The sequence below is a fragment of the Cebus imitator genome, unplaced genomic scaffold (genome assembly GCF_001604975.1).
Source record: "Cebus imitator isolate Cc_AM_T3 unplaced genomic scaffold, Cebus_imitator-1.0 Scaffold737, whole genome shotgun sequence".
Taxonomy (NCBI): Eukaryota; Metazoa; Chordata; class Mammalia; order Primates; family Cebidae; genus Cebus; species Cebus imitator.
In genome coordinates, this window is record NW_016108052.1 from 778,426 (window position 1) to 798,793 (window position 20,368).

The 20,368-nt window shown below is 45.3% G+C and overlaps 1 protein-coding gene across 2 annotated transcripts in view; it reads left to right on the top strand.

Annotated features, from left to right (window-relative positions):
* The window catches only part of TBC1D2B (TBC1 domain family member 2B), a 79,257-nt gene that overhangs the window by 14,552 nt on the left and 44,337 nt on the right, over positions 1 to 20,368 (top strand). For both annotated transcript variants that reach the window (XM_017519333.2, XM_037735169.1), the window contains exons 2-3: positions 7,682 to 7,835; positions 17,905 to 18,073. In XM_017519333.2, coding sequence (XP_017374822.1) covers positions 7,682 to 7,835; positions 17,905 to 18,073 — 323 coding nt within the window. The remainder of the gene's footprint in view (positions 1 to 7,681; positions 7,836 to 17,904; positions 18,074 to 20,368) is intronic.

Here is a 20,368-nt window from a genome sequence, read left to right on the forward strand (position 1 = left end):
AAAGAAAATTAGTTTTCTACGAGCTGGCTAGAAAATTGGCGGAAAATATATAGGTAGAAAATTTTCTGTACATTTATGGGTAGAAAAATGTTTGGAAATACCAAAGCATTGATGGGGGTTATTTCCGGTGATGCAGCTATGTTCATTTTATTTTCTTCTTTGTTTTTCTGTGTTTTCCAAATTCTCCACAGCAGATGTAGGTTGTTATTATTTGAAATAGAAATCTAAAATATGTGTGTTTTTTTAACTGAAGATTAATAGGATCTCACCAGACAAACAGGACTTCCTGCAGTCCAGGAAGAGTGAAGAGCCCCTGTGAAGCCCTGGTGGTGTGAAACGCTACGCCATGCTTGGTGACTCAGAAGTTGTCTGGTCCTTCTTCAGTTCGTCACTGTCTATTAATTTATTTGTAGTGTCTTAGACACACATCTTCTTTGCTTTGCTTTCTTTGTGGGTTTAGAAACCCTTTACCTTCCAAGAGAATAGAAGTGTTAGGACAGCAGTGTCTTGGGAGGTTCATCAGCCCTCTGGTAATCAGCGACCCTCTGCTGCCTGGAGCCGGCTCCCTGGGTTGCCCATGGGAGAAGCAGCCCCGGGCTTACAGTTGGAAGTTCCTCTCCTCCTAGCTTTCAGTTTGGGGCTTGGTCTTGAACGAGTGTTTTGTTTTCCTGTCTGCAGCGTCATGGTGCATGTGGCATTCATTTTCTGCGTAGAGTCTTGTGGCTGCTGATCGTACCTCAGTTTTAGCCGAACTTTCCCATGTGAATTTCTGCTATGCCATATTGCCTGATTTAAGTCCATACCTTTATAATTTTGTGGAAATCTATAAAACTGTTGTTGTAAGAGGCAGAAAGACACAGAAACTTAATTTTAATTATACAGGCTTTTTCTTCTAGTAATTTAATGGTTTTTATTAAATTTATTAAATTCATTCATTTAGTGGTTTTTATTAAATTCATTAGTTTATTAAATCTTGACTTAAATTTGAATTTATTTTCTCTGATGATAGGTTTCTCACCCCGAGTATCAGTTATCATTTTTTTCCAGATATTTGACCAGTTGTCCTAATGCCATTATGTATATAAAATTATATATATAAAATATAAAATTGTATTTTTGGTGATGGGGTCTCACTCTGTTACCCAGCCTGGAGTACAGTGGTATAATCATGGCTCATTGCACCCTCAACCTCCTGGACTCACGAGTTTCTCCCACCTCAACCTTCTGAGTAGCTGGGACTACAGGCGTCTACCACCACACCTGGCTGATTTTTGTATTTTTTGTAGAGATGAGATTTCACTGTGTTGCCCAGGTTGGTTTCCAACTCCCGGGTTCAATCAATCTGCCTGCCTCTGCCTCCCAAAGTGCTGGGATCACAGGCATGAGCCACTGCCTGGCCCATTATTATTATATTTTTAAGAGGCAGGGTCTTTTGTTTCTGTTTTTGTTTTTGAAACAGTTTCGCTCTTGTTGCCTAGGCTGGAGTGCAGTGGTGGATCTCGGCTCCTGGGTTTAAATGATTTTCCTGCCTCAGCCTCCCGATTAGCTGCGCTTATAGGAGTGCACCCCCCACCTGGCTAATTTTGGCATTTTTAATAGAGATGAGGTTTCACCATGTTGTCTAGGCTGTTCTTGAACTCCTGACCTCAGGTGATCTGCCCGCCTCGGCCTCCCAAAGTGCCGGGATGACAGGAGTGAGCCATGATGCCCAGCCAAGAAACAGAGTCTTGCTCTGTCACCCAGGCTGGGTGCAGATCTTGGCTCACTGCAGAGTCCACCCCCTAAGCTCAAGGGATCCTCTCACCTCAGCCTCCCCAGTAGCTGGGACTAAAGTACACGCCACCGTGCCTGGCTAATTTTTTGGTATTTTTGTTGTTGTTGTTGAGATGGGGTTTTTCCATGTTGCTCAGGCTGGTCTCAAACTCCTGAGCTCAAGCAATCCACCTGCCTGGGCCTCCCAAAGGGCTGGGATTACTAGCATGAGCCCCTGTGCCTGGTCTCTGGATTTCTTAATTGTGTACCTAGGCATTTTGTATTGATTATAATTATGAACTTGTTTCCCGCTGCTTATTCTTGGCGTAAAGGAAAACGTTTGCGTGCTGTGAGTATCTCAGAGGTAGGAATTAACCAGATCTCCTCCAGTTCTGTATTCTTAGTGCTAACTCCTGGACTTGGCCCAAGTAAGCCTCTTAATAATCATTTGTCAAGCAAATGAACACTTTATGTACATGGTGCTGTCCCTTTTTCTTTTGGATCACTTTAGCTACATTCCCAGGAATGGAATTGTGGATCAAAGAACGTGAACATTATCATAGCTTCTAAAATGTGATAAATTTTGATAGGCGGACATTGTTTACCAAAGGGTCAGAGACTCAGGGAATAAAAGCTTAGACAAACTTGTTGTTTAGTGGAGATAATGAGGCCCGACTCTCTGTAGATGCTGCTGGGTTGCTACTCCAGCCCCTCTCCTCACAATCAAGCACTTCCTGTTGAGAGGGGGCCCTTCATATATGTGTACTGAAATCAGCTAACTTGTAATCAAACAGCTTTATTGTGGGACTTGCCTAAGCATCAAGTTGAGAGCTTGTAGGAGGCTGAGGGAAGTCTCTGGGGCCCAAAAGAAGGAACAGGTGGCCACGGCCTGTCTCACACAAGAGTGGGCTTCTGGGTTGTGGGCTCCTGGAGACCTGGGGACAACAGCTTGTGGGAGCAGCTGGGGCATCACATGGTACTTCTCAGCCAGCTGTCAAGGACTGCATTCCCATCTCATGCAGAATGTGGATGGCCTGCTTTTATTTTCTGAACTGGTGCCTTCATGTCTTGGCACCCAAAGGCAGCAGATGGCTGCCATGTAGAATTGTGCCCACCCAATTCTTGTCTGCCCCTCTCCCTCCCCCAGGACGTTCATGCAGCCATGTAGGAAACAACTACAATGGCTTTCCAAGATGTGAGTCTTGGTTTCTTACGTTGGGATCGGTGCCATATTTGACCTGGGATTTTAGCAGTGTTGAGGAAGTAGCAACAATTGAACATGAGAGGAGGAGTCAGATATTTGAGTGTTGAACTATATTCAAGGCACTGTGCAAGGCATCTTGGATCATGTTGAGACCAGCAGGTCTCTGGAACTTAGGTTAGTGAGGAACGCGCAGGGAGTGTTCTCATCCCCATGGGAAGGCTACCTGGGCTATAAGGTTCTCTGAACTCCCCATTCAGAGAGTGAAGAGAAAATGCACACCCAGGTCAGGGAAACCTGCTCTGAAGAGGTGGCCTTTGCATTAGACCTTGAAGGGTGAGTAGGAAGGAGCTGGAGAGATTGGTGTTAGGGGAGACTCAGGAGATGGCCTGGGTGAGCCATCAGACAGCACACACTGACACCTGGCACCTTGTTGAGTGCTTGCCTGGCATCAGCTCCCAATTCTCTGCTGATCTGTGGAGCTTTGCCTTGTCCCTGTTTTTTCTAGCATGAGTGGAATGCCTGTCTGGTTCTCCAGAACTTGGGACCACAGCATTTTAAATGGTTATTCTGAGGGGTAGGGGGGCAGATGGTGATCCTTTGCCAGTCCTCACCCCTCTGGTGGTGTGTCTTTGGTGAGTGCTATGTGATCCTGGCGGTAAGCTTCTGCGCTGACTGGCTTGGCTCATTGTCACAGTTGAGCTGAGGCTCAGCAGAGGGAACTCCTGGTGATAGACCCAGCAAGGTATAGCCAAATCACTCAAAGGTCCTACTTAGCCCACTCTGGGAGCACTGAGTAAAGGCACTAAAGCTGTGTGCTTTATTCTTGGCGTAAAGGAAAACGTTTGCTTGTTGTGAGTATCTCAGAAGTAGGAATTAAGCAGATCTCCTCCAGCTCTCAAGCAGATCTCATGACAGGAGTCAACCAGGCATCTCGTCCATATGCCTGGGTTCCTCAAGAATGTTGGCCTCTCTTTGGACTTTAATGGACCATGGGGTGGTTGGAACTATGGAGGCACCTGTTTAAAGAGAGAAGTTATCTTGAGTTATAAGGTGCTGCGGAAGGGCAGTGGTGTTGGCTGCCCCACACACCCATGGGCCCCATGCTCTTGGCCTACATTATAATCCTGAAGTGCTGTTTCCTGCCAAGCCAAATCTCCCACCAACCCTGGCTCTCAAAATGGAATATATTTGCCATTGTGGTATAGACCAGCACTGTTCAGTAAAGATACGATGTGAACCAGATATGTATTTTAAAAGTTTTAAGTAGCCACACTAAGCTGGTGAAATTAATTTTAATACTATTTTATTTAATTCAGTGTATCCACAAGATTTTATCATGTGGCACTGGCCACCTTTCACATGCTCAGTGGTCACTAATGGCTGGTGGCTACCATGCTGGACAAGGCAGATCTGGACTAATATACTGGCACTGGGACGATGAAGAGGCTGGTTTGTGATTATACATTTAATTAGGCTTGAGCTGAGTAGCTGGGATTACAGGCATCTGGCTAATTTAAAAAATATTTTTAGTAGAGACAGGGTTTCACCATGTTGGCCAGGCTGGTCTCGAACTCCTGACCTCAGGTGATTCACCTTGGTCTCCCAAAGTGCTGGGATTACAGGCATGAGCCACCATGCCTGGCCGTCTAGATTTTTTTTTTTGGAAGGAAATGAACCCAGTTCATCAGTGTCTTGATTAACTGCCTTATTGACCAGATTTCTGCAGTATGATATAATATCAGTCATTGGAAGCATGTCATCTAAAAGTTTTGCCTGGGGAATTTAGTGAGAGATGACTCAGAGGTCACTAATTGTTAGATTTAATACTTGGAGATTTAAAGGGAAAGGATTTCTTGTAAAAAGCAGATGTTTCAGGGTGCCTGCATTGTCAAAGGCAGCCGGAGAGGTTGGTTCAGATCTGCCCTAGTGAGTGTGTGCCAGCTCCTCCGAGCAGCCTGTGGCTCCCGAGCATAAATAGAAACACAGCCGCGTGTGCAGGCTGAATGACAGGAAGTAGGGTACCTCCCTGGCTGCAGCAGAAGGCTCCGGGGTGCTCAGCTCACCCTGGCATGGGGATGGAGGGGCCAGGTGGTCAGGGAGCGGGTAGGAGTACCAGACACACACACTCCCCAACAAAAACGCACACTTGCCTCTAAGCGGCGGTGGGACGGTTGGCAGACTAGGCTCACAGTATTGACTCCCTGTGTGACCTAGGCAAGTCACTTTCCTTTCTGGGCCTCTGTCCCCTCATCTGCAAAAAACAGGGAGGCCTAGGTGGGCTTCGGGCTCTGAATCTGGCTGTGGTTGTGTCTCTCAGTTCCTAACTTGCCTGCTGACTCTCCTCTCCCCTCCTGTGGGAATGCTTGTGTGCTCCTTGTCCTGCCCCAGGGCCAGGCTAAGCTCCTGTGTCTACCCTGCAACCAGCCTGCCGCCCAACTCCAGGCTGCAGTTCGTGGATCTCTCAAGCGGGCTCACGGCCTCTGGCCTGAGCTAATCTCCTCCTTCTGTGCAAACTGTGCACCTGCCTTCTCCTCACCACCATTTTCACCAGCGGTGCCCTTGTCTAATAATGTCAGTGCCCTGCTAAGTTCCCCATTCCACCTCTTTAGGAAGGCACACAACTCCCAAGGGCCAGGTCCTTGCCACACAGCAGCCTCACCTTACTCCTGCTCTCTGGCTTTTGTACTTTTGTAGACACTCCTCTCTCTCTGGAACCTCTTTTCCTCTGGCCACCGCCTGCTTCCCCCTTTAAGACCAAGCTGCTGTATCATTTTCTGATTATTCATTCATTCACTTATTCCTTCATGTATGTATTCAGTAAATACTGCCCTACTATGTGCCTGACACAGAGCTAGATGCTAGAGAAATGGAACATCTTGATGTTTGTTTCTTGGAGAAGATAGACAGCAAGCGAATACTTTGGCGCTTTTGACCCTGCAGGTGGCAGGTGTCCTGAACTTTGAGTACCTCGTCCTTTGCTGCACCTCCCCTCCTTGGCTGTGTGTCCTTCCCCAGTGCTCTCCTGTCATGCCAGCCCCGCCTCACAGGCTCTGCTTTCTGTCGTAGCACTTAATGCAGCATGGAAACTACGGGTTGGTTTTCCCGGCTTTCTCACTAGGCCAGCCCCAGGTCCGGGTACCTCACAGGTGCTCGGCAAATGTTGGTTGAAGGAATGGGTGAAATGGCAGCTTGACTGGAAGAACTTTCTGTAAAATACCCAAAGATCCTATAATGAAGGCTTTTCTTTATCTGTGGCCAGGTGTGCAAGTGTCACTAAAAAGACCCAGGTTGTAGCCACGGCACCCAGAGGTTTGCTTGTAGGTAGCAGTAGTTTGGTCTAGGCCTGTCTTGCTGTCAGGCCTGCAGAGCCATTTTCTTCACTGCTTCTGATCTCGGGAACCAGTGTGTCTGATGTCTGCACATGTCACTGGATGCCAGTGTCGATGAGATTCCCATAATTGTGTCACGGCAGCCTTCCTTCATGGGACTCCTTTGCAGGGGCAGCCTGGAGACCGTGACCCATATCTGCAGTCCAGTCTGTTCGTAGTTAGGTTCATTGTTTTGGGTCCCTTCCCTGATCTTGGTTGATTTTTTTTTTTAATGAGATTCACTCTTTATGTATATCATTCTATGATTTTGGACAAATGCATAGAATCATGACTTTACTACCAGAGCCATGATGCAGAACAGTTCTGTTACCCACAAATTCTCGTGCTGCACCTTTGTAGGCGGCTGCTCACCTCCCCGACAAGCCCTGGCAAGCACAAATTTGTTTTTTGTCCTTACAATTTTGCCTTTTCAGGCTGTTACATAAATGGCAGCACACAGTATATAGCCTTTTGGGTCTGGGTTCTTTCACTTAGCAGTATGCATTTAATATTTATCCATGTGTTAGAATTGATGTGCCCCTTTTTATTGCTAATAGTATTTTATTGTATGGATGTACCACAGTTTTTTTTTAAGCCTTTCACCAGATGAAGTTCTCATTTTTTGACAATTATGAATAAAACCTCTATAAACATTCACATACAGGTCTTAGTGCAAATACGTTTTCATTCCTCTTGGGTGGCTATATGTAGGGGTGGCTTGCCAGGTCAGTTGGTAAATGTATGTTTAACTTTATAAGAAATTGCTAAGCTGTCTTCTAAAGTAGCTGCACCATGTTGCATTCCACCAGCAGCTTATGCAATTCTAGCTGCCCTGCACCCTTGTCAGCGCTGGACATTGTCAACTTTTTGAAATATTAGCCATTCTAATAGGAGTGCCAGCTAGTTTTAATCTGCGGTTTTCTTTGTATATCCTCAGATGCTGACGGAGCTTAAATACCATTATTTCATGTGATTTGGCAAGGCTGTCGTTTAGACCTATGTAAGATTTTATTTCCGAAGATGGGATTTATAGGTGGTCATAGTGAAGGAGCAGCAGTATTTTCACACCTTCCTAAACTGTTTTGAAGAAAATGTTATACTGCATTATTCTTTAACTTTAGAATTTGAAAAGACTTCTTATTAATTGGGTTCAGTTCTTTATGTTACAATTGCTATTTGCTTGACCAACTTATCATGAGCGAAAGCTACTGATCTTGTAACTGAGATTTTGTTGATCTGTTCATCTTAACTCTCACATGGCAAGGTGAACAGTCTGTACTCATGAGACATACATTTTTTAAGCTCTTCGTCGTCTTACTGGTGCCCATAACGTGTTTTTCCTCCTTTCTCTTTCTAGGCTCCCAATCGCCAACTCATGACTTACTGGTTGCAGGAGCTTCAGCAGAAGAGATGGGAATATTGTAACAGTCTTGACATGGTCAAGTGGGACAGCAGGACCTCTCCAACTCCTGGGGATTTTCCTAAGGGTCTTGTAGCCAGAGATAACACCGGTAAGGCAAAAATAAAGGGGACCTGTGTCAGTTCTTTGTGTAAGCCATTTGATACCACACATTAACTTAGCAGTGAATGAAAATGAATTCAGAAAGACAGTAATAATGATGGACAGCATTCCACAGTTACCCAGAGCCTCCGTGTACGAAGCTTATGCAAGCCCAGTGACGGCCTTGGAATCAGGCAAGGCCCAGTGCCAAGCATATGGAAGACATGATATGACTCAGGTCAGCATGTAGCAAGTGGTGGTGCGGTAAGCCTAGTTCTGACTGTGGGACCAGCCTTTCTACCACTCCCAACGATGAAGTCCTCAGGCCTAAGTAGTCGCGCCTGCGCAGACTTGCCAGGGCTGACAGGTGTTTGTATACACTAGGAAGGTGTTCTCAAAACATTCCACTTGTGATTCTCTAGTGTTTCGTAGGAAGACTTTAACCTTCAGACACTGATTTCATTCTATTCTGGATTCATGGCATTTCTATAACTCATGGTATTCCCTGGCCATTTGCAGTGTAGAGATAACTTCTAGTAAGAACAGGACAACAATTATTTGCTGCTCGTCCCACCCCCCTGCAAAGACTGTGAAGACGATGTAACCGTGGACAGGAGCAGGGCTGCAGGGGCGTTCAGTGACGCTTACTGTTTCCCCATTGAATGTGTTTTTTCCGGGTCCTTGGTCTCTCACTCACCCACGAATGGGGAGGAGACCCAGGCAGCGCAGTGAGATTGTTCAAGTAAATATCGGATTCAAAGAGCTTTGCAGAAAAATGATTTATTAGGCAGAGAGAGAGAGAGAGAGAAAGAAAGAGAGAGCGAGCTCCCATGCTGTTGTGGGCAGGCATCCAGGGATGGAGTCTGCACAGGTAAGGGGCAGGGGGACTTTTAATCTGGGACTTCCTCCCGCCCCATTCAAGTTCTTGTCCCATGAGAGGAGTTTCTTCAAACTTCCGCTGGAGTGATTGATCTTTGACTTTGATATACAGTCCCCCCAAGAGCTTTTCATGGGCTTTCTAAACAAAGGAAGCTCACCTGGGCAATCTACCTAGCCTGAGCGCTCGCAAGTTAGACAACTCTAGTTCCTGGATGGGGATGTGAATGAAGACAGGTCAGGCATGTCGCTGGGAAATGTCTGCCTTTGAAACCACGCCCCTTGGGGACTTGGGAAGAGAAGTTAACACAGTCCCTCGATGGGACTCTTTTTTGACCCTCCTCTCCATACAGGGAAAAGAACACATCCAGGAAAAACAAACAGCCTCCTGAGTTCCAAAGTAAGGTCTAAAAGGCCAGGCCATTGGACTAGTATTTTTGAAAGACCCATGGAGTGCGCATTAAAAGGAGTAGACACAGTAAGGACTAGTTCTAACGCTTTCCTAAAGCGATGTTGTCTGCGCTTTGTAAAACCCATGGGACCCTCTGCTCAGCAGAACACAGGGCTGTACCTGAGTTTCCTGTCCCACCAAGGATGGTGTTGGCACACGTGGGGCTGATTTCTCCAGAAACAAATGCCTTCTTAGACAAAGTTTTCATCTCCAAATTTGCCAATCTTGTGTTTACTTGTCCTGGTATCTTTCAGCAGGTTAACCCTCTTATCAGTGAGAAATTGCTATGTATACTTTGTGTCTATTGATATATCTTCTGTGAGAGTTCTCAAGTCACATTCATGACTGTCTTAGCCCTCAGACTATCCCAAGTTCTGAGATTGTGCCTTTATTTTCAACTTTGTGTTCTCTTATGTTTAGTTCAGGGTTGAGTCATTGGTAACTGAGTTGTTTTGAAAGCCACTATTATAGTGCTTTTCATCAGAAGGAGCTCCTAACTGAGTGTCGGAGTCACTTGGAACATTTGGAAATGCTGTGGGAAGAGGCAGTGTTCATGAGCATAGCCAGTGCCTTTCGCACAGGAGGTGCTCGCTTTGCCTCAGTTCCTGTGTTCTGAGGACACAGAGTGCTGCTTTCTAGCAAAGATTCAGGGATGTTAAACTGAAAGGGGGACAAAGAAGTGGTGCCTAGCCCTATAGTCTCTTTGTCACACCTGCCCTTCCTGCTTCTAAGCCAACATGCCATGGTTGGAGAGCCCGAGAAAACATCTGAAGCCCGTGTTGGTTTCTCTTCCTTTGGTTTGGGGACTCCAGGTGTGGAATTGAGCGTTTGAGTAAATGCCATCTGACATTTACTTATTCAGCCAGGTAGACACTCAAGATGAGCTTGGTCCCTCTCCTCACAGAATTTCTAGTCAAGCAAGGTGGTTTTGCAGAGAAAAAATGAGAGAAATGTGAGGGAAGGGTGCATGCTGGTACCATGGGCTGCAAGTGGACTGGGCATAGCTTCTGGCGGTTAGGGTCTCTCTGAGGAACAGCATCGAAGCCAAGGCCTGGAGGATGGCCAGGAATTAGGTAGAGAGGAGGGGAGCCAGATGAGAGGGCTGGACTGCATGCCTTCCCAGAGCCACAGTCAGGATGGCTGCCGGCTGGAAGCAGTTGTGGGGAGCCAGCTGAACCTGGGGGCACACCTGGGGCCCAGAGCTAGAGCTGGGAGAGCCTTGACAGCTGGCCTTGGGATTTTGGACTTTATCCTAAGAGCAGTGGAGTGCCTCTGAAAATTTTGTAGATAGAAATGACTGCAACTTTAGACTTCTTTTAATTTTTAGATAGCGTCTAAGATCAAATAATGAAACTTTGGGCCCCTGAGCAATATGTGAGAGTATAATAGTTAGGAAGTCAAAAAATCTAAATCAGGAAGTCAAGAAGAAAAGGCTGTATTTTAGCCCCTTTTGTCTTATCATCAGAGATAAAATGTAGTTCAAAGATAAATTGTGTTATGTTATATGGCAGTGCTCTGTAAAGTTTGTAAAGCCATGCTTGTAGTTATCTGCTCAGCTCAGCCTACTCTAGCAAGAATTGAAGAAGAATGTTTTTATAACTCTGATTTACATTAAAAATAAATTTTTTTCTACTATTGTCTTGTGGTCACCCAATTGTTTGAAACATTTTGATTTGTAGTCTAATGGGTGTCACCCGTGAGGACCCTCCTGGCACCTGAAGTCAATGTGGGGAAAGATATGGGGGATTAATGTTTTCCAGTGACAGCTAGTTGTATATCTTGGAAGGCAGCTCTATGTGGTAGAAGAAGGCCTGTGGACCTGAGCCTTGGTGATATTTATTAGTCATCAGACTCTTAAGTAAGTCACTTTTCCTGCAGTGCAGGGATGGCAAACTCTGGCTCTGGGAATTGAAGTTTGTTCACCCTCCTTCATGGTGGTTATAAGGATCAAATGGAAACTGCATTGTGAAGTGTATTGAGCCGTATGCATATGTATATACACATACACACTGTATACATATATATATGAGATGATACCATTTTGAATGGGCTAGCAGTATGTTCAGCTGTAATTAACAGGAAACCTTACTAATAAGGACTAACACATCGGGAGTAATTGTCTCACATGATAGGCAGTTTGTGGCTGGCATAGCTACTCACTAGTGCCATTGAGGGGCCCAAGCTGTCTCTGACTCTGTTTTCCGTCGCTAGAGTGTATTAGCTTTTCTGCTCATGCTAGCTGCCCCTGGTGGTGGCACTGACATCAAAAAGGGGGATGCTTTCAAACAAGCCTGTGGCTTACGTAGCATTAGCTGGAACCGTCACATGGCCATTCCTGGCTAGAAGGAGTCTGGGAAGCCAAGTATTTTAGCTGAGTTTACAACCACGATCAAAACCACGGTCTCTAAGTAAGGGAAAGCTGGATTGAATGTCCATTAAGGAGCTGGCACTGTTGTGTAATTGCTTACATTAATTTCTTTTCTAGAATCTATGTTGAGTAAGAGACTTCCCTGTGTGATTGGAACTTGCAGCTTTATTATTAGTTGATATCTGTTCTGTCTGCCTTCTGTAGCCTCTGAACGCATGCCATGCCGCAAATACCATTCCACATCGTCTTCTGTGTTTGAAAAGATAAGGATCTAGTTTCAACACAAACGAATAATTTGCATAAAGATACAATCAGGGGTCTACAAACCTTTATAGCTGTTGAGAATGAGGTAGCTAGAACTCAAAGGGGACACCCATAAGGCTGATAGCCTCATTACAGGATGTGTGTCTAGTACATTCTGTTTACTTTATTCCCCACATAAACTAGTAAGAAAACAAGCCAGGGTTAACAAGGCCCTGCCTTTTTTTTTTTTTTTTTAAGACTTCTTGAAAGTTCATGAGTACTAAAGCATTCATGGTCGTAGCAGGCTCAAATGCCCAAGTGCCTGTTTGAATATGGATGGTATTTCTTGCAGAAAATTGTATTGTGAATACAGTTTGAGGGATGACCACACCTTTCCTCCCCTGGAGCAGCTGCACCGGGTAGTTGAACCGTTACACTCTTAACAGCTTGTGTGCGAGGGGATGGCATGGGAGGGGTAGCTGCAACTTTCAGTCCACAGGCAGCTTGAGCTGTGCTCTCCATGCAGGGTGTAGAGGGCTGCCAGAAGGAAAGCCATCAGGTGGAATGCAGGCCCCGCGTAGACAGTGCCACAGGAATTACATATCATCTTTTAGTGTCGTGATTCCATACAGAGATCAAGGAAACTGTGCTTTTGTGTCATCCTTGTAAAATGCTGCAGAATGCCATGCGTTTGTGTGAGGTATCAGTCATGGTAGTTACTAGTGTTATGTCTGAGAGGCAGCATGGAGAGGGCTTGTGGGACCTTGAGCACATCGTGGTTTCCCTATCTGTGAAGCAAGATGCTCTCTGAACCAGGTTCCTTCTGCTTTGAAGGTTCTGTGAAATTGTCAAAGAATGTGACTTTGGGAGCTGGATGGGAGGGAGTTGCTGAGTGGTGTTAGATTGCAGTTCTGTCTAGGAGGAGCCTGCTGGAGAGGGTCGGAAAGGAGACTGACTGGACCAGGCTTGGAGTTTGGTGCCAGCAGAGACATCCTCAGCCTAGATTTGGTGGGACTTGATGCAGGTGAGCATAGGGGTTGATGTGGCTGTGAATGGGACGGTGGCTGAGCTAGATGGCAGGAGAACAGGGAGGAGTGGAAAGGAAAGGAGGCAACCCCTGACTCCAGTTCAGGGAGTCTGTCGGAGGCAAGGTGGAGGAGAGAGGGAAGTCAGGAGGGATGATGAGTATAAACCCATTCCAAAACCTGCAGGGGCCTTTGTTACCTTCTGCCCGATTGTTTCAGCCCACAGAAGGCCTTTCCTCCCATGCCATGTTAGCAAGATCCTGTCTTTTATGGATTCATTTGGTCATTTAACCAATATGTATTACATCGCTCCTTTATGCTGGGTGTTATATGCAGCTGTTAGCAAATCAGATAGGGGTTCAGTTCTCACAGATTTGTGTCCTTGGTCGGGGTAGGGGACCGGACATATGCACTGGCCCATCCTGAGGCCTCTCAGGACCTGGTGGCTTGCCGCCTCTCCTTTTTGGTGCTTGGGTGTACGCGGTGCCCTCACTTGGAAGATACTTCTACTCCTCCTGACTGCTCCTTCATAATCTGTATTAAAACTCACATTCATAAATAAATTTTCTTTTTTCAGATGAAGCCCACCCTGTCTTCCTCCACCTCCCAGTGTTGACACCCAGACTTCTGTTTGCTGTGTCCTTTGATGCATATGGGGTAACCCTTTCCCAGCGCTCTTTCCTCCTTTCTTGGATGCAGCTGCAGGCCTAGGTTGGGTTTTATGAGAATTCTCCCACTGTACACAGTTCTGTGCTCTGCAGAGGTTGCTGGCAGAGCACCTGGGCCTGACTGAGACAGCAGGAGAGGAGATGGAGACTCACTGAGGCAGTCCAAATGTAGGCAGGAGCCGCCCCTGTGCAGGGAGTCCCATTAGGAGGAGACTTTGAGCATCACGTATTAGAATGCAGCAAGTGGGAAGGGATCTTGGAGACAGGGGAGGCTGAGACTGCCTGGGATCACACTGGATTTAGAGGCGGTGCTGGAATCAGAACTAGGAAATGGGAACAATGCAGTCAGAAACTCCCGCAGAGTTGTCATGTAGGCGTTTCAAAATGTTTAAAAAGAACAGAGGTCTAAACACCAAAAACCGTCAGGCACAGACCTTCTTTCCCGAAACACTGTAGCTGTGAGACAAGATATTTCATTGACACCAGTCCAGCCTCTTAAAATCTTTGGGGAAGTGTTGCCATGTCCTAGTTTGTGTTTTCCCTTAATGTCCTCCTTGAGGCGGTTTCCTGCATGCTAATGTTAGGACATGTATTGAGGAGAAGCCAGCAGCTCTGCTTTTAATTAAGTAAATCTCACATGGTCTCTTAAAAACCAAAAAGCAGACAAAAGTAACAGTAACAGCAAAAATGTATTAAGCTGGAGAAGAGCTTCTTTTTCAAATCAGATCATTACTTCTGGAACTTGTCCTCCAGCATGTTCCTCCCTGGTCTCCGGTCCCTTTTCTCCACCCCTCCCCGGGGCCTCTGAGTTCCTCAGGAAGTATTTCCAGTATGGGCTGTGGGTTGCTGCAAGGTTGGGGTTTTCTTGGTAATAGGCACTTTGCCACATGAGCATTTGACAATCTGATTTTGCAGAGGGACCATTCATCACCTTGCTACTAGCCCACACAGGAAGGAGAGGCCGGACTAGGCCTGTAACAGAAATGTGTACACTTTGTTGTGTTTATTTCCTGACTTGGCTTAGAATTGTGATGATGATCATTTAAGGCCAGCCTTTGAAGTAAAGGAGTTTGAGCCGCACCTGTACCCCATGTGCCCGTAGACTGACACACACAGTCACCAACATTGAGCACACCCCCCACCTCCGAGCACTGTGCCCTTCTCTGGTAGGTGTACTCATCTCTGTCTGCCTTGCAATATTTGTATTCTGCAGAGCAGGAGTCCGGGTTCTGGCCACGGCTCTGGACTCTAGTGTCCTGACAGATGAAGTAGGTAGGGAGACTGGGCTGGATTAGTGGTGTTTGAACTTTTTTCCTTTGTTTACTGGAACTTCTTTTCCAAATGAAATCTTAAAGGGAACCCCAGAGGAACTGCTGAGGCTGAAGCTGAGCGTGGGACCACCCCCCCCTTCTGTTCTCCCTCTAGAAGTCCCCCAAGCATCTCCTGGAACCCTAAGACCCATCAGAGGAAGGGTCTGGATCACAAGGACTGAATGTATTTATTCTGTGGTGACTTGGAGCTTGACATGTTACTATTTTACTTATGTCTCTCTCCCGGATGTGTTTTAGTTTACGGGGAAAGCTCTGTCTCGTTGGTGGTTGTGCCCTCCGTGCCTAGTGCTTGATACATGATAGTGAAACCAGGAACTGGCAATCTGTAGTAATTTGTACCTTCTTGCCTCTTGACTCAAGAGGCTGCAGTGAGCTGTGGTCACACCACTGCAGTCCAACCCTCAGTTTGAGACCCAGTCTTAAAAAGAAAAAAAAAAGTGGGTACTCTGTTACCAAGCTTGTAATTCTTCTGTTGCCAGCACACCGTCTTGCTTTTCCTAGTCAGAACCCTGACTCTCCTGGCCAAAGCCTAATTACCCTGATAGATACACAGCAGTTGTTTACTCATGCCACACCCAAGATACTTTCCCAGTGTGTTCTTGAAGCCCTTCCTACACTGACTGTGGTCGGTCAAGTCAGAACCTGCCTACATAGTGTAGGCCCATCACGCGGCATTCAGGACGTTGATTTCCAAGCCCGCGCAGCCCAGCACTCCCTGCTTTCTGTTTTCTTTGCCAGTGCTCAGTGACCTCTACAGAGGCCTGTCCTGTTGACTCTGATTGTGTGCTTATCTGATTAGAAAGGAATTTTTCTTGGCCGGGTGCAGTGGCTTACACCTATAATCCCAGCACTTTGGGAGGCCAAAGTGGAAGGATTGCTTGAGCCCAGGCATTCGAGACTAGCCTTGGCAGCATGACAAAACCATCTCTACAAAAAACAAAACAAAAATTAGCTGGGCATGGTGGTGCGTTCCAGTAGTCCCAGCTACTTGGGAGGCTGAGGTGAGAGGCTTGCACAAGGCTGGGAGGTTGAGGCTGCAGTGAGCCATGTTCACTGAGACCCTGCCTCAAAAAAAAAAAAAAAAAAGAGAAAAGAACTTTTCTTGAATATCAGCGGTCTACAGTCAATTCTGATTTTGCAGAAAGAGATGGTTGGTTTTGCTGATACAGAGATACATTAAAAAGAAGTGTAGATCAAATTGATTGTTGTAAAGTAATACTAAATTCTGTTTATAAGCATTTCCTATCTCAGAGGGATTATGCCATATGGCAGGTGAGAATTCTACCACTGAAACACCAGTGCAGATTATGTCATTTGGAAGAATACAGAGTATTTCTAGTTAGAAATGTTTTTATTGGCCGGGCATGGTGGCTCACACCTGTAATCACAGCACTTTGGGAGGCTGAGGTGGGTGGATCATCTGGGGTCAGGAGTTTGTGACCAGCCTGGCCAACATGGTGAAACCCCAAAATACAAAAATCTCTACCAAAAATACAAAAATTAGCTGGACGTGGTGGCAGGCACCTGTAATCCCAGCTACTTGGGAGGCTGAGGCAGGAGAATCACTTGAAACCAGGAGGAGGAGCAGGTTGTAGTGAGCCGAGACTGCGCCACTGCACTCCAGCCTGGGCAACAAGAGTGAAATTCCATCTCGGGGACAAAAAAAAAAAAAAAAAAAAAAAAAAAAAAAAAAAAAAAAATGGTTTTGTAAAAAAAAAAATTTTTTTTTTTTTTTTGAGACGGAGTTTCGCTCTTGTTACCCAGGCTGGAGTGCAATGGTGCGATCTCGGCTCACCACAACCTCCGTCTCCTGGGTTCAAGCAATTCTCCTGCCTCAGCCTCCCGAGTATCTGGGACTACAGGCGTGCGCCACCATGCCCAGCTAATTTTTGTATTTTTAGTAGAGACGGGGTTTCACCATGTTGACCAGGATGGTCTCTATCTCTTGACCTCGTGATCCACCCGCCTCGGCCTCCCAAAGTGCTGGGATTATAAGCGTGAGCCACCGCGCCTGGCCTGTAAAAAAATATTTAACGTAACTTTTTATTATGGGAAATTTTAAACATATGCAAAGAATAACATAAGATTACCTCCAGGTTTATTGGGTGGTTTCAACAATAATTACTCTCTTGTTTCATTGATAACCCTCTTTGTTATTTTGAAGCAAATAACATGTTACCTGCAAATATTAGGATGTATTTAAGTAACAAAATATTGCTATTTTGAAGTAAATCCTGAACATCATATCATTTCCACCTGAAATATTTTAAACGCTTACATTTTAAAGATGTGTTGCGACATTTCATCATGCTTTAGCATCACTGTTTGCTTGTGAATTTACTGAACTGCTATTCTGTGATGTGCAAACTTGATTTTTTTCAGTGTCACTCCTTACAAGTATTAGCAAATACGTTTGTATTTCTCTCGCTTTCTTAGAGAGAAGGGAGCCTCGTTTAGTCTCATCTGCCCTTTGCTCTTCTTAACCTAACAGTTTATCCCGGAAATTGTTTCTTATCAGTACAGGTGACTGGACTTTGATGACGGGTTTATGGTGAGGGTTATTGTTCTGCAATACTGGAGGAAAATTCTAGCCTTTGCTTTCTCTGAGCTAACACTGTTAATATCTGGTGGTTTGAAGCACGTCACAATCTTACTTTGAGAAACATGGATCTATTTAGATGAAAATGGTTTTAGAACACCAGAGATACCCACAGATTATGTTTGTAGGTAGTGTACATTAAAAATAGACTATTACTAGGTGGGTGTTGAACAATGAGAACACATGGACACAGGGAGGGGAGCATCACACACTGGGGTCTGTTGGGGGGAAATAGGGGAGCGACAGCGGGGGGTGGGGAGTTGGGGAGAGAGAGCCTGGGGAGAAATGCCAGATATAGGTGATGGGGAGGAAGGCAGCAAATCACACTGCCATGTGTGTACCTATGCAGCAATCTTGCATGTTCTTCACATGTACCCCAAAACCTAAAATGAAAAAAAAAAATAGACTATTACATAGTTTAGATTTTTATATAGTATATTGTCAGTGTTTCATATAGGATGTCAAGTTTTGTGTGGAAGCTTTGAGTAACTGACATTTATTTGCCTTTTTTTTTTCAGATTTAATTTACCCACACCCAAATGCTTCTGCAGAAAAAGCCAGAAATGTCCTGGCTGTGGAGACTGTGCCTGGAGAGCTGGTGGGAGAACAAGCTGCAAATCAGCCGGCCCCAGGGCATCCAAATTCCATTAATTTTTACTCTTTGAAACAGTGGGGCAATGAGCTCAAGTGAGTCTTTGGAAAGCAGCATATGAAGTTGAAAATGGGTTGTTTCTGATAATGCATGTTGTAATTTTATAAATGAAATTATGCAACCATCTTACACTTAGGAAGGTCTTTGTCGTTTACATCATGCTTTCCCATAGATCATTGTGGTTTTAGCTTGTATTCCATGCTTATTCTATGTCTGACACTATGCCAAACATTTTCACACTTACGGCTTAATTTAAGTGCTCGACTCTGTGAAGTAGGTCATATGGCTGACATTTTACAGAGACCGAAACTGGCTGAAGGATAATATGTGTCTGAGGTCATAGTTCTTTCAGGCTGCAGAGCTGGGGCTTCTTGTGCCTAGGGCCTAGCCTCCTCTCCAAGACTCTGGGCTGGCCAGGTCCTGTGCTCTGGATTTCCAGTCTCTATTTGTGCATGGGCTAGTGAGAGTAGAGGTGGGTTGGTTTTTGTTTGTTTGGTTTTTATGAGATGGGGTCTTGCTGTGTTGCCCAGGCTGGGCTTGAGTCCTGGGCTCAAGTGATCCTCCTGCCTCAGCCTGTTGAGTAGCTGGGACTACAGGTGCGTGCCACTATGCTCGGCTTATTGTTGTTGTTTTTTTTTCTAAAGAGTTTTATTGAGATACAATTCACACACCATACAATTCACCCATTTAAAATGTACAATTCAATGATTTTTAGTATATTCACAAATTTGTGTTACCATCACCACAATCAATTTTTAAATGTTTTCATCTATCTAAAAATAAATTAAGTACATTAGCAATTCCTTCTCATTTCCCCCAACCCCTTCTCATCTACCAGCCTGTCAACTGTAGGCAACTCCTATCAACTTTCTGTCTCTAAGAATTTTTTTTTTTTTGAGACAAGGTCTTGCTCTGTTACCCAGGCTGGGGTAAAGTTGTGTGATCATAGCTCACTGCAGCCTTCAACTCCTGGGCTCTAGCTGTTATCCTACCTCAGCTTCTGGAGTAGCTGGGACTACAGGTGTGCACCACCGTGGCCAGTTAATATTTTAATTGTTTTCATAGAGACAGGGGTCTCTCTGTCTTGCACAGACTGATCTTAACTTCTGGGCTCAAGCAATCCCACCTTGGCTTCCTGAAGTGCTGGGACCACATGAACCACTGCCCCTGTTTTATGAATTTGTTTATTGTGGACATTTCATATAAATGGCACTGTACATACCTTTGTGTCTGGCTTCTTTTACTTAGCATAATATTTTCAAGATTCATCCATGTTGTAGCAAGTATCAGTGCTTCATTTCCTTTCATGGCCAAGTAATATTCCCATATATGAACGTGTCATATTTTGTTTATCCATTAGCTGGCTGTGGTGGTGCATGCCTGTGGTCCCAGCTACTTAGAGGCTGAGGTGGGAAGATCGCTTGAGGCCAGGAAGTCAAGGCTGCAGTGAGCCGAGTTCACACCACTGCACTGCAGCCTGGGTGACAGAGTGAAACCCTGTCTCCAAAAAAAAAGGAATTAAAAGAGAGAGAGAAAGGTTGTAGTGGCAGTGCATTGTGGCAGACTTGTATGTTTCTTGCTGTCCTGTAGATCCCAGGCCAGTGGTCACTATGCAGTTGGCGAACTGAGCTCCATAAGGGGTCCCACTGTTTTTTCAGGATGGGGCTGGGGTGTTCTTAGAAGCTATCCAAGGACACATTGTTTAAGAAAGTAGCTTCTTTGCTGTAACTGCTTTCTTTTTTGTACCCTCGTGGTTGAATTCAGTGTGATAAAAGTTACTTTCTGTGTGTTTTTAGTTCTTAAGGCATAGGTTTATATTGAAGCTGAGTGGGATATATAGGATATATATAGGTTATATTGGAGCTGAATGGCAGGGGTACTGAGACCTCAGAAGACCAGCACTTGTGAGGGTGATCACTGTAGAGGGCCCTGCCTGCCTTCCTCATCCTGGCTTGTGGCCACAGCCCCACCCTCTTGGTCCTGCTCTTCTCCCATCCATCTGCTTTCTGCTGTTTTCTCTCTTCAGACAGCTCTGATCATGTCATCGCCCTACACCAGAAGCATCGCTAGTAGCCCTCAGCCTGCAGGTGTGGCTCCAAGCTCCTTGGTCTGATATTTGAGGTTCTCATCTTGGTCTGATATTTGAGATTCTCACCTTGGCCTGATATTTGAGATTCTCACCTTGGTCTGATATTTGAGGTTCTCAACGATACGATTTTTTTTTTTTTTTTTTTTTTTTTTTTCTTTTTGACTTTATTTCCAAATACACTTTCTTTTTTAAAAAACCAATACACTTTCTTTGGGGATGACAAATATCAGTATTAGGAAAT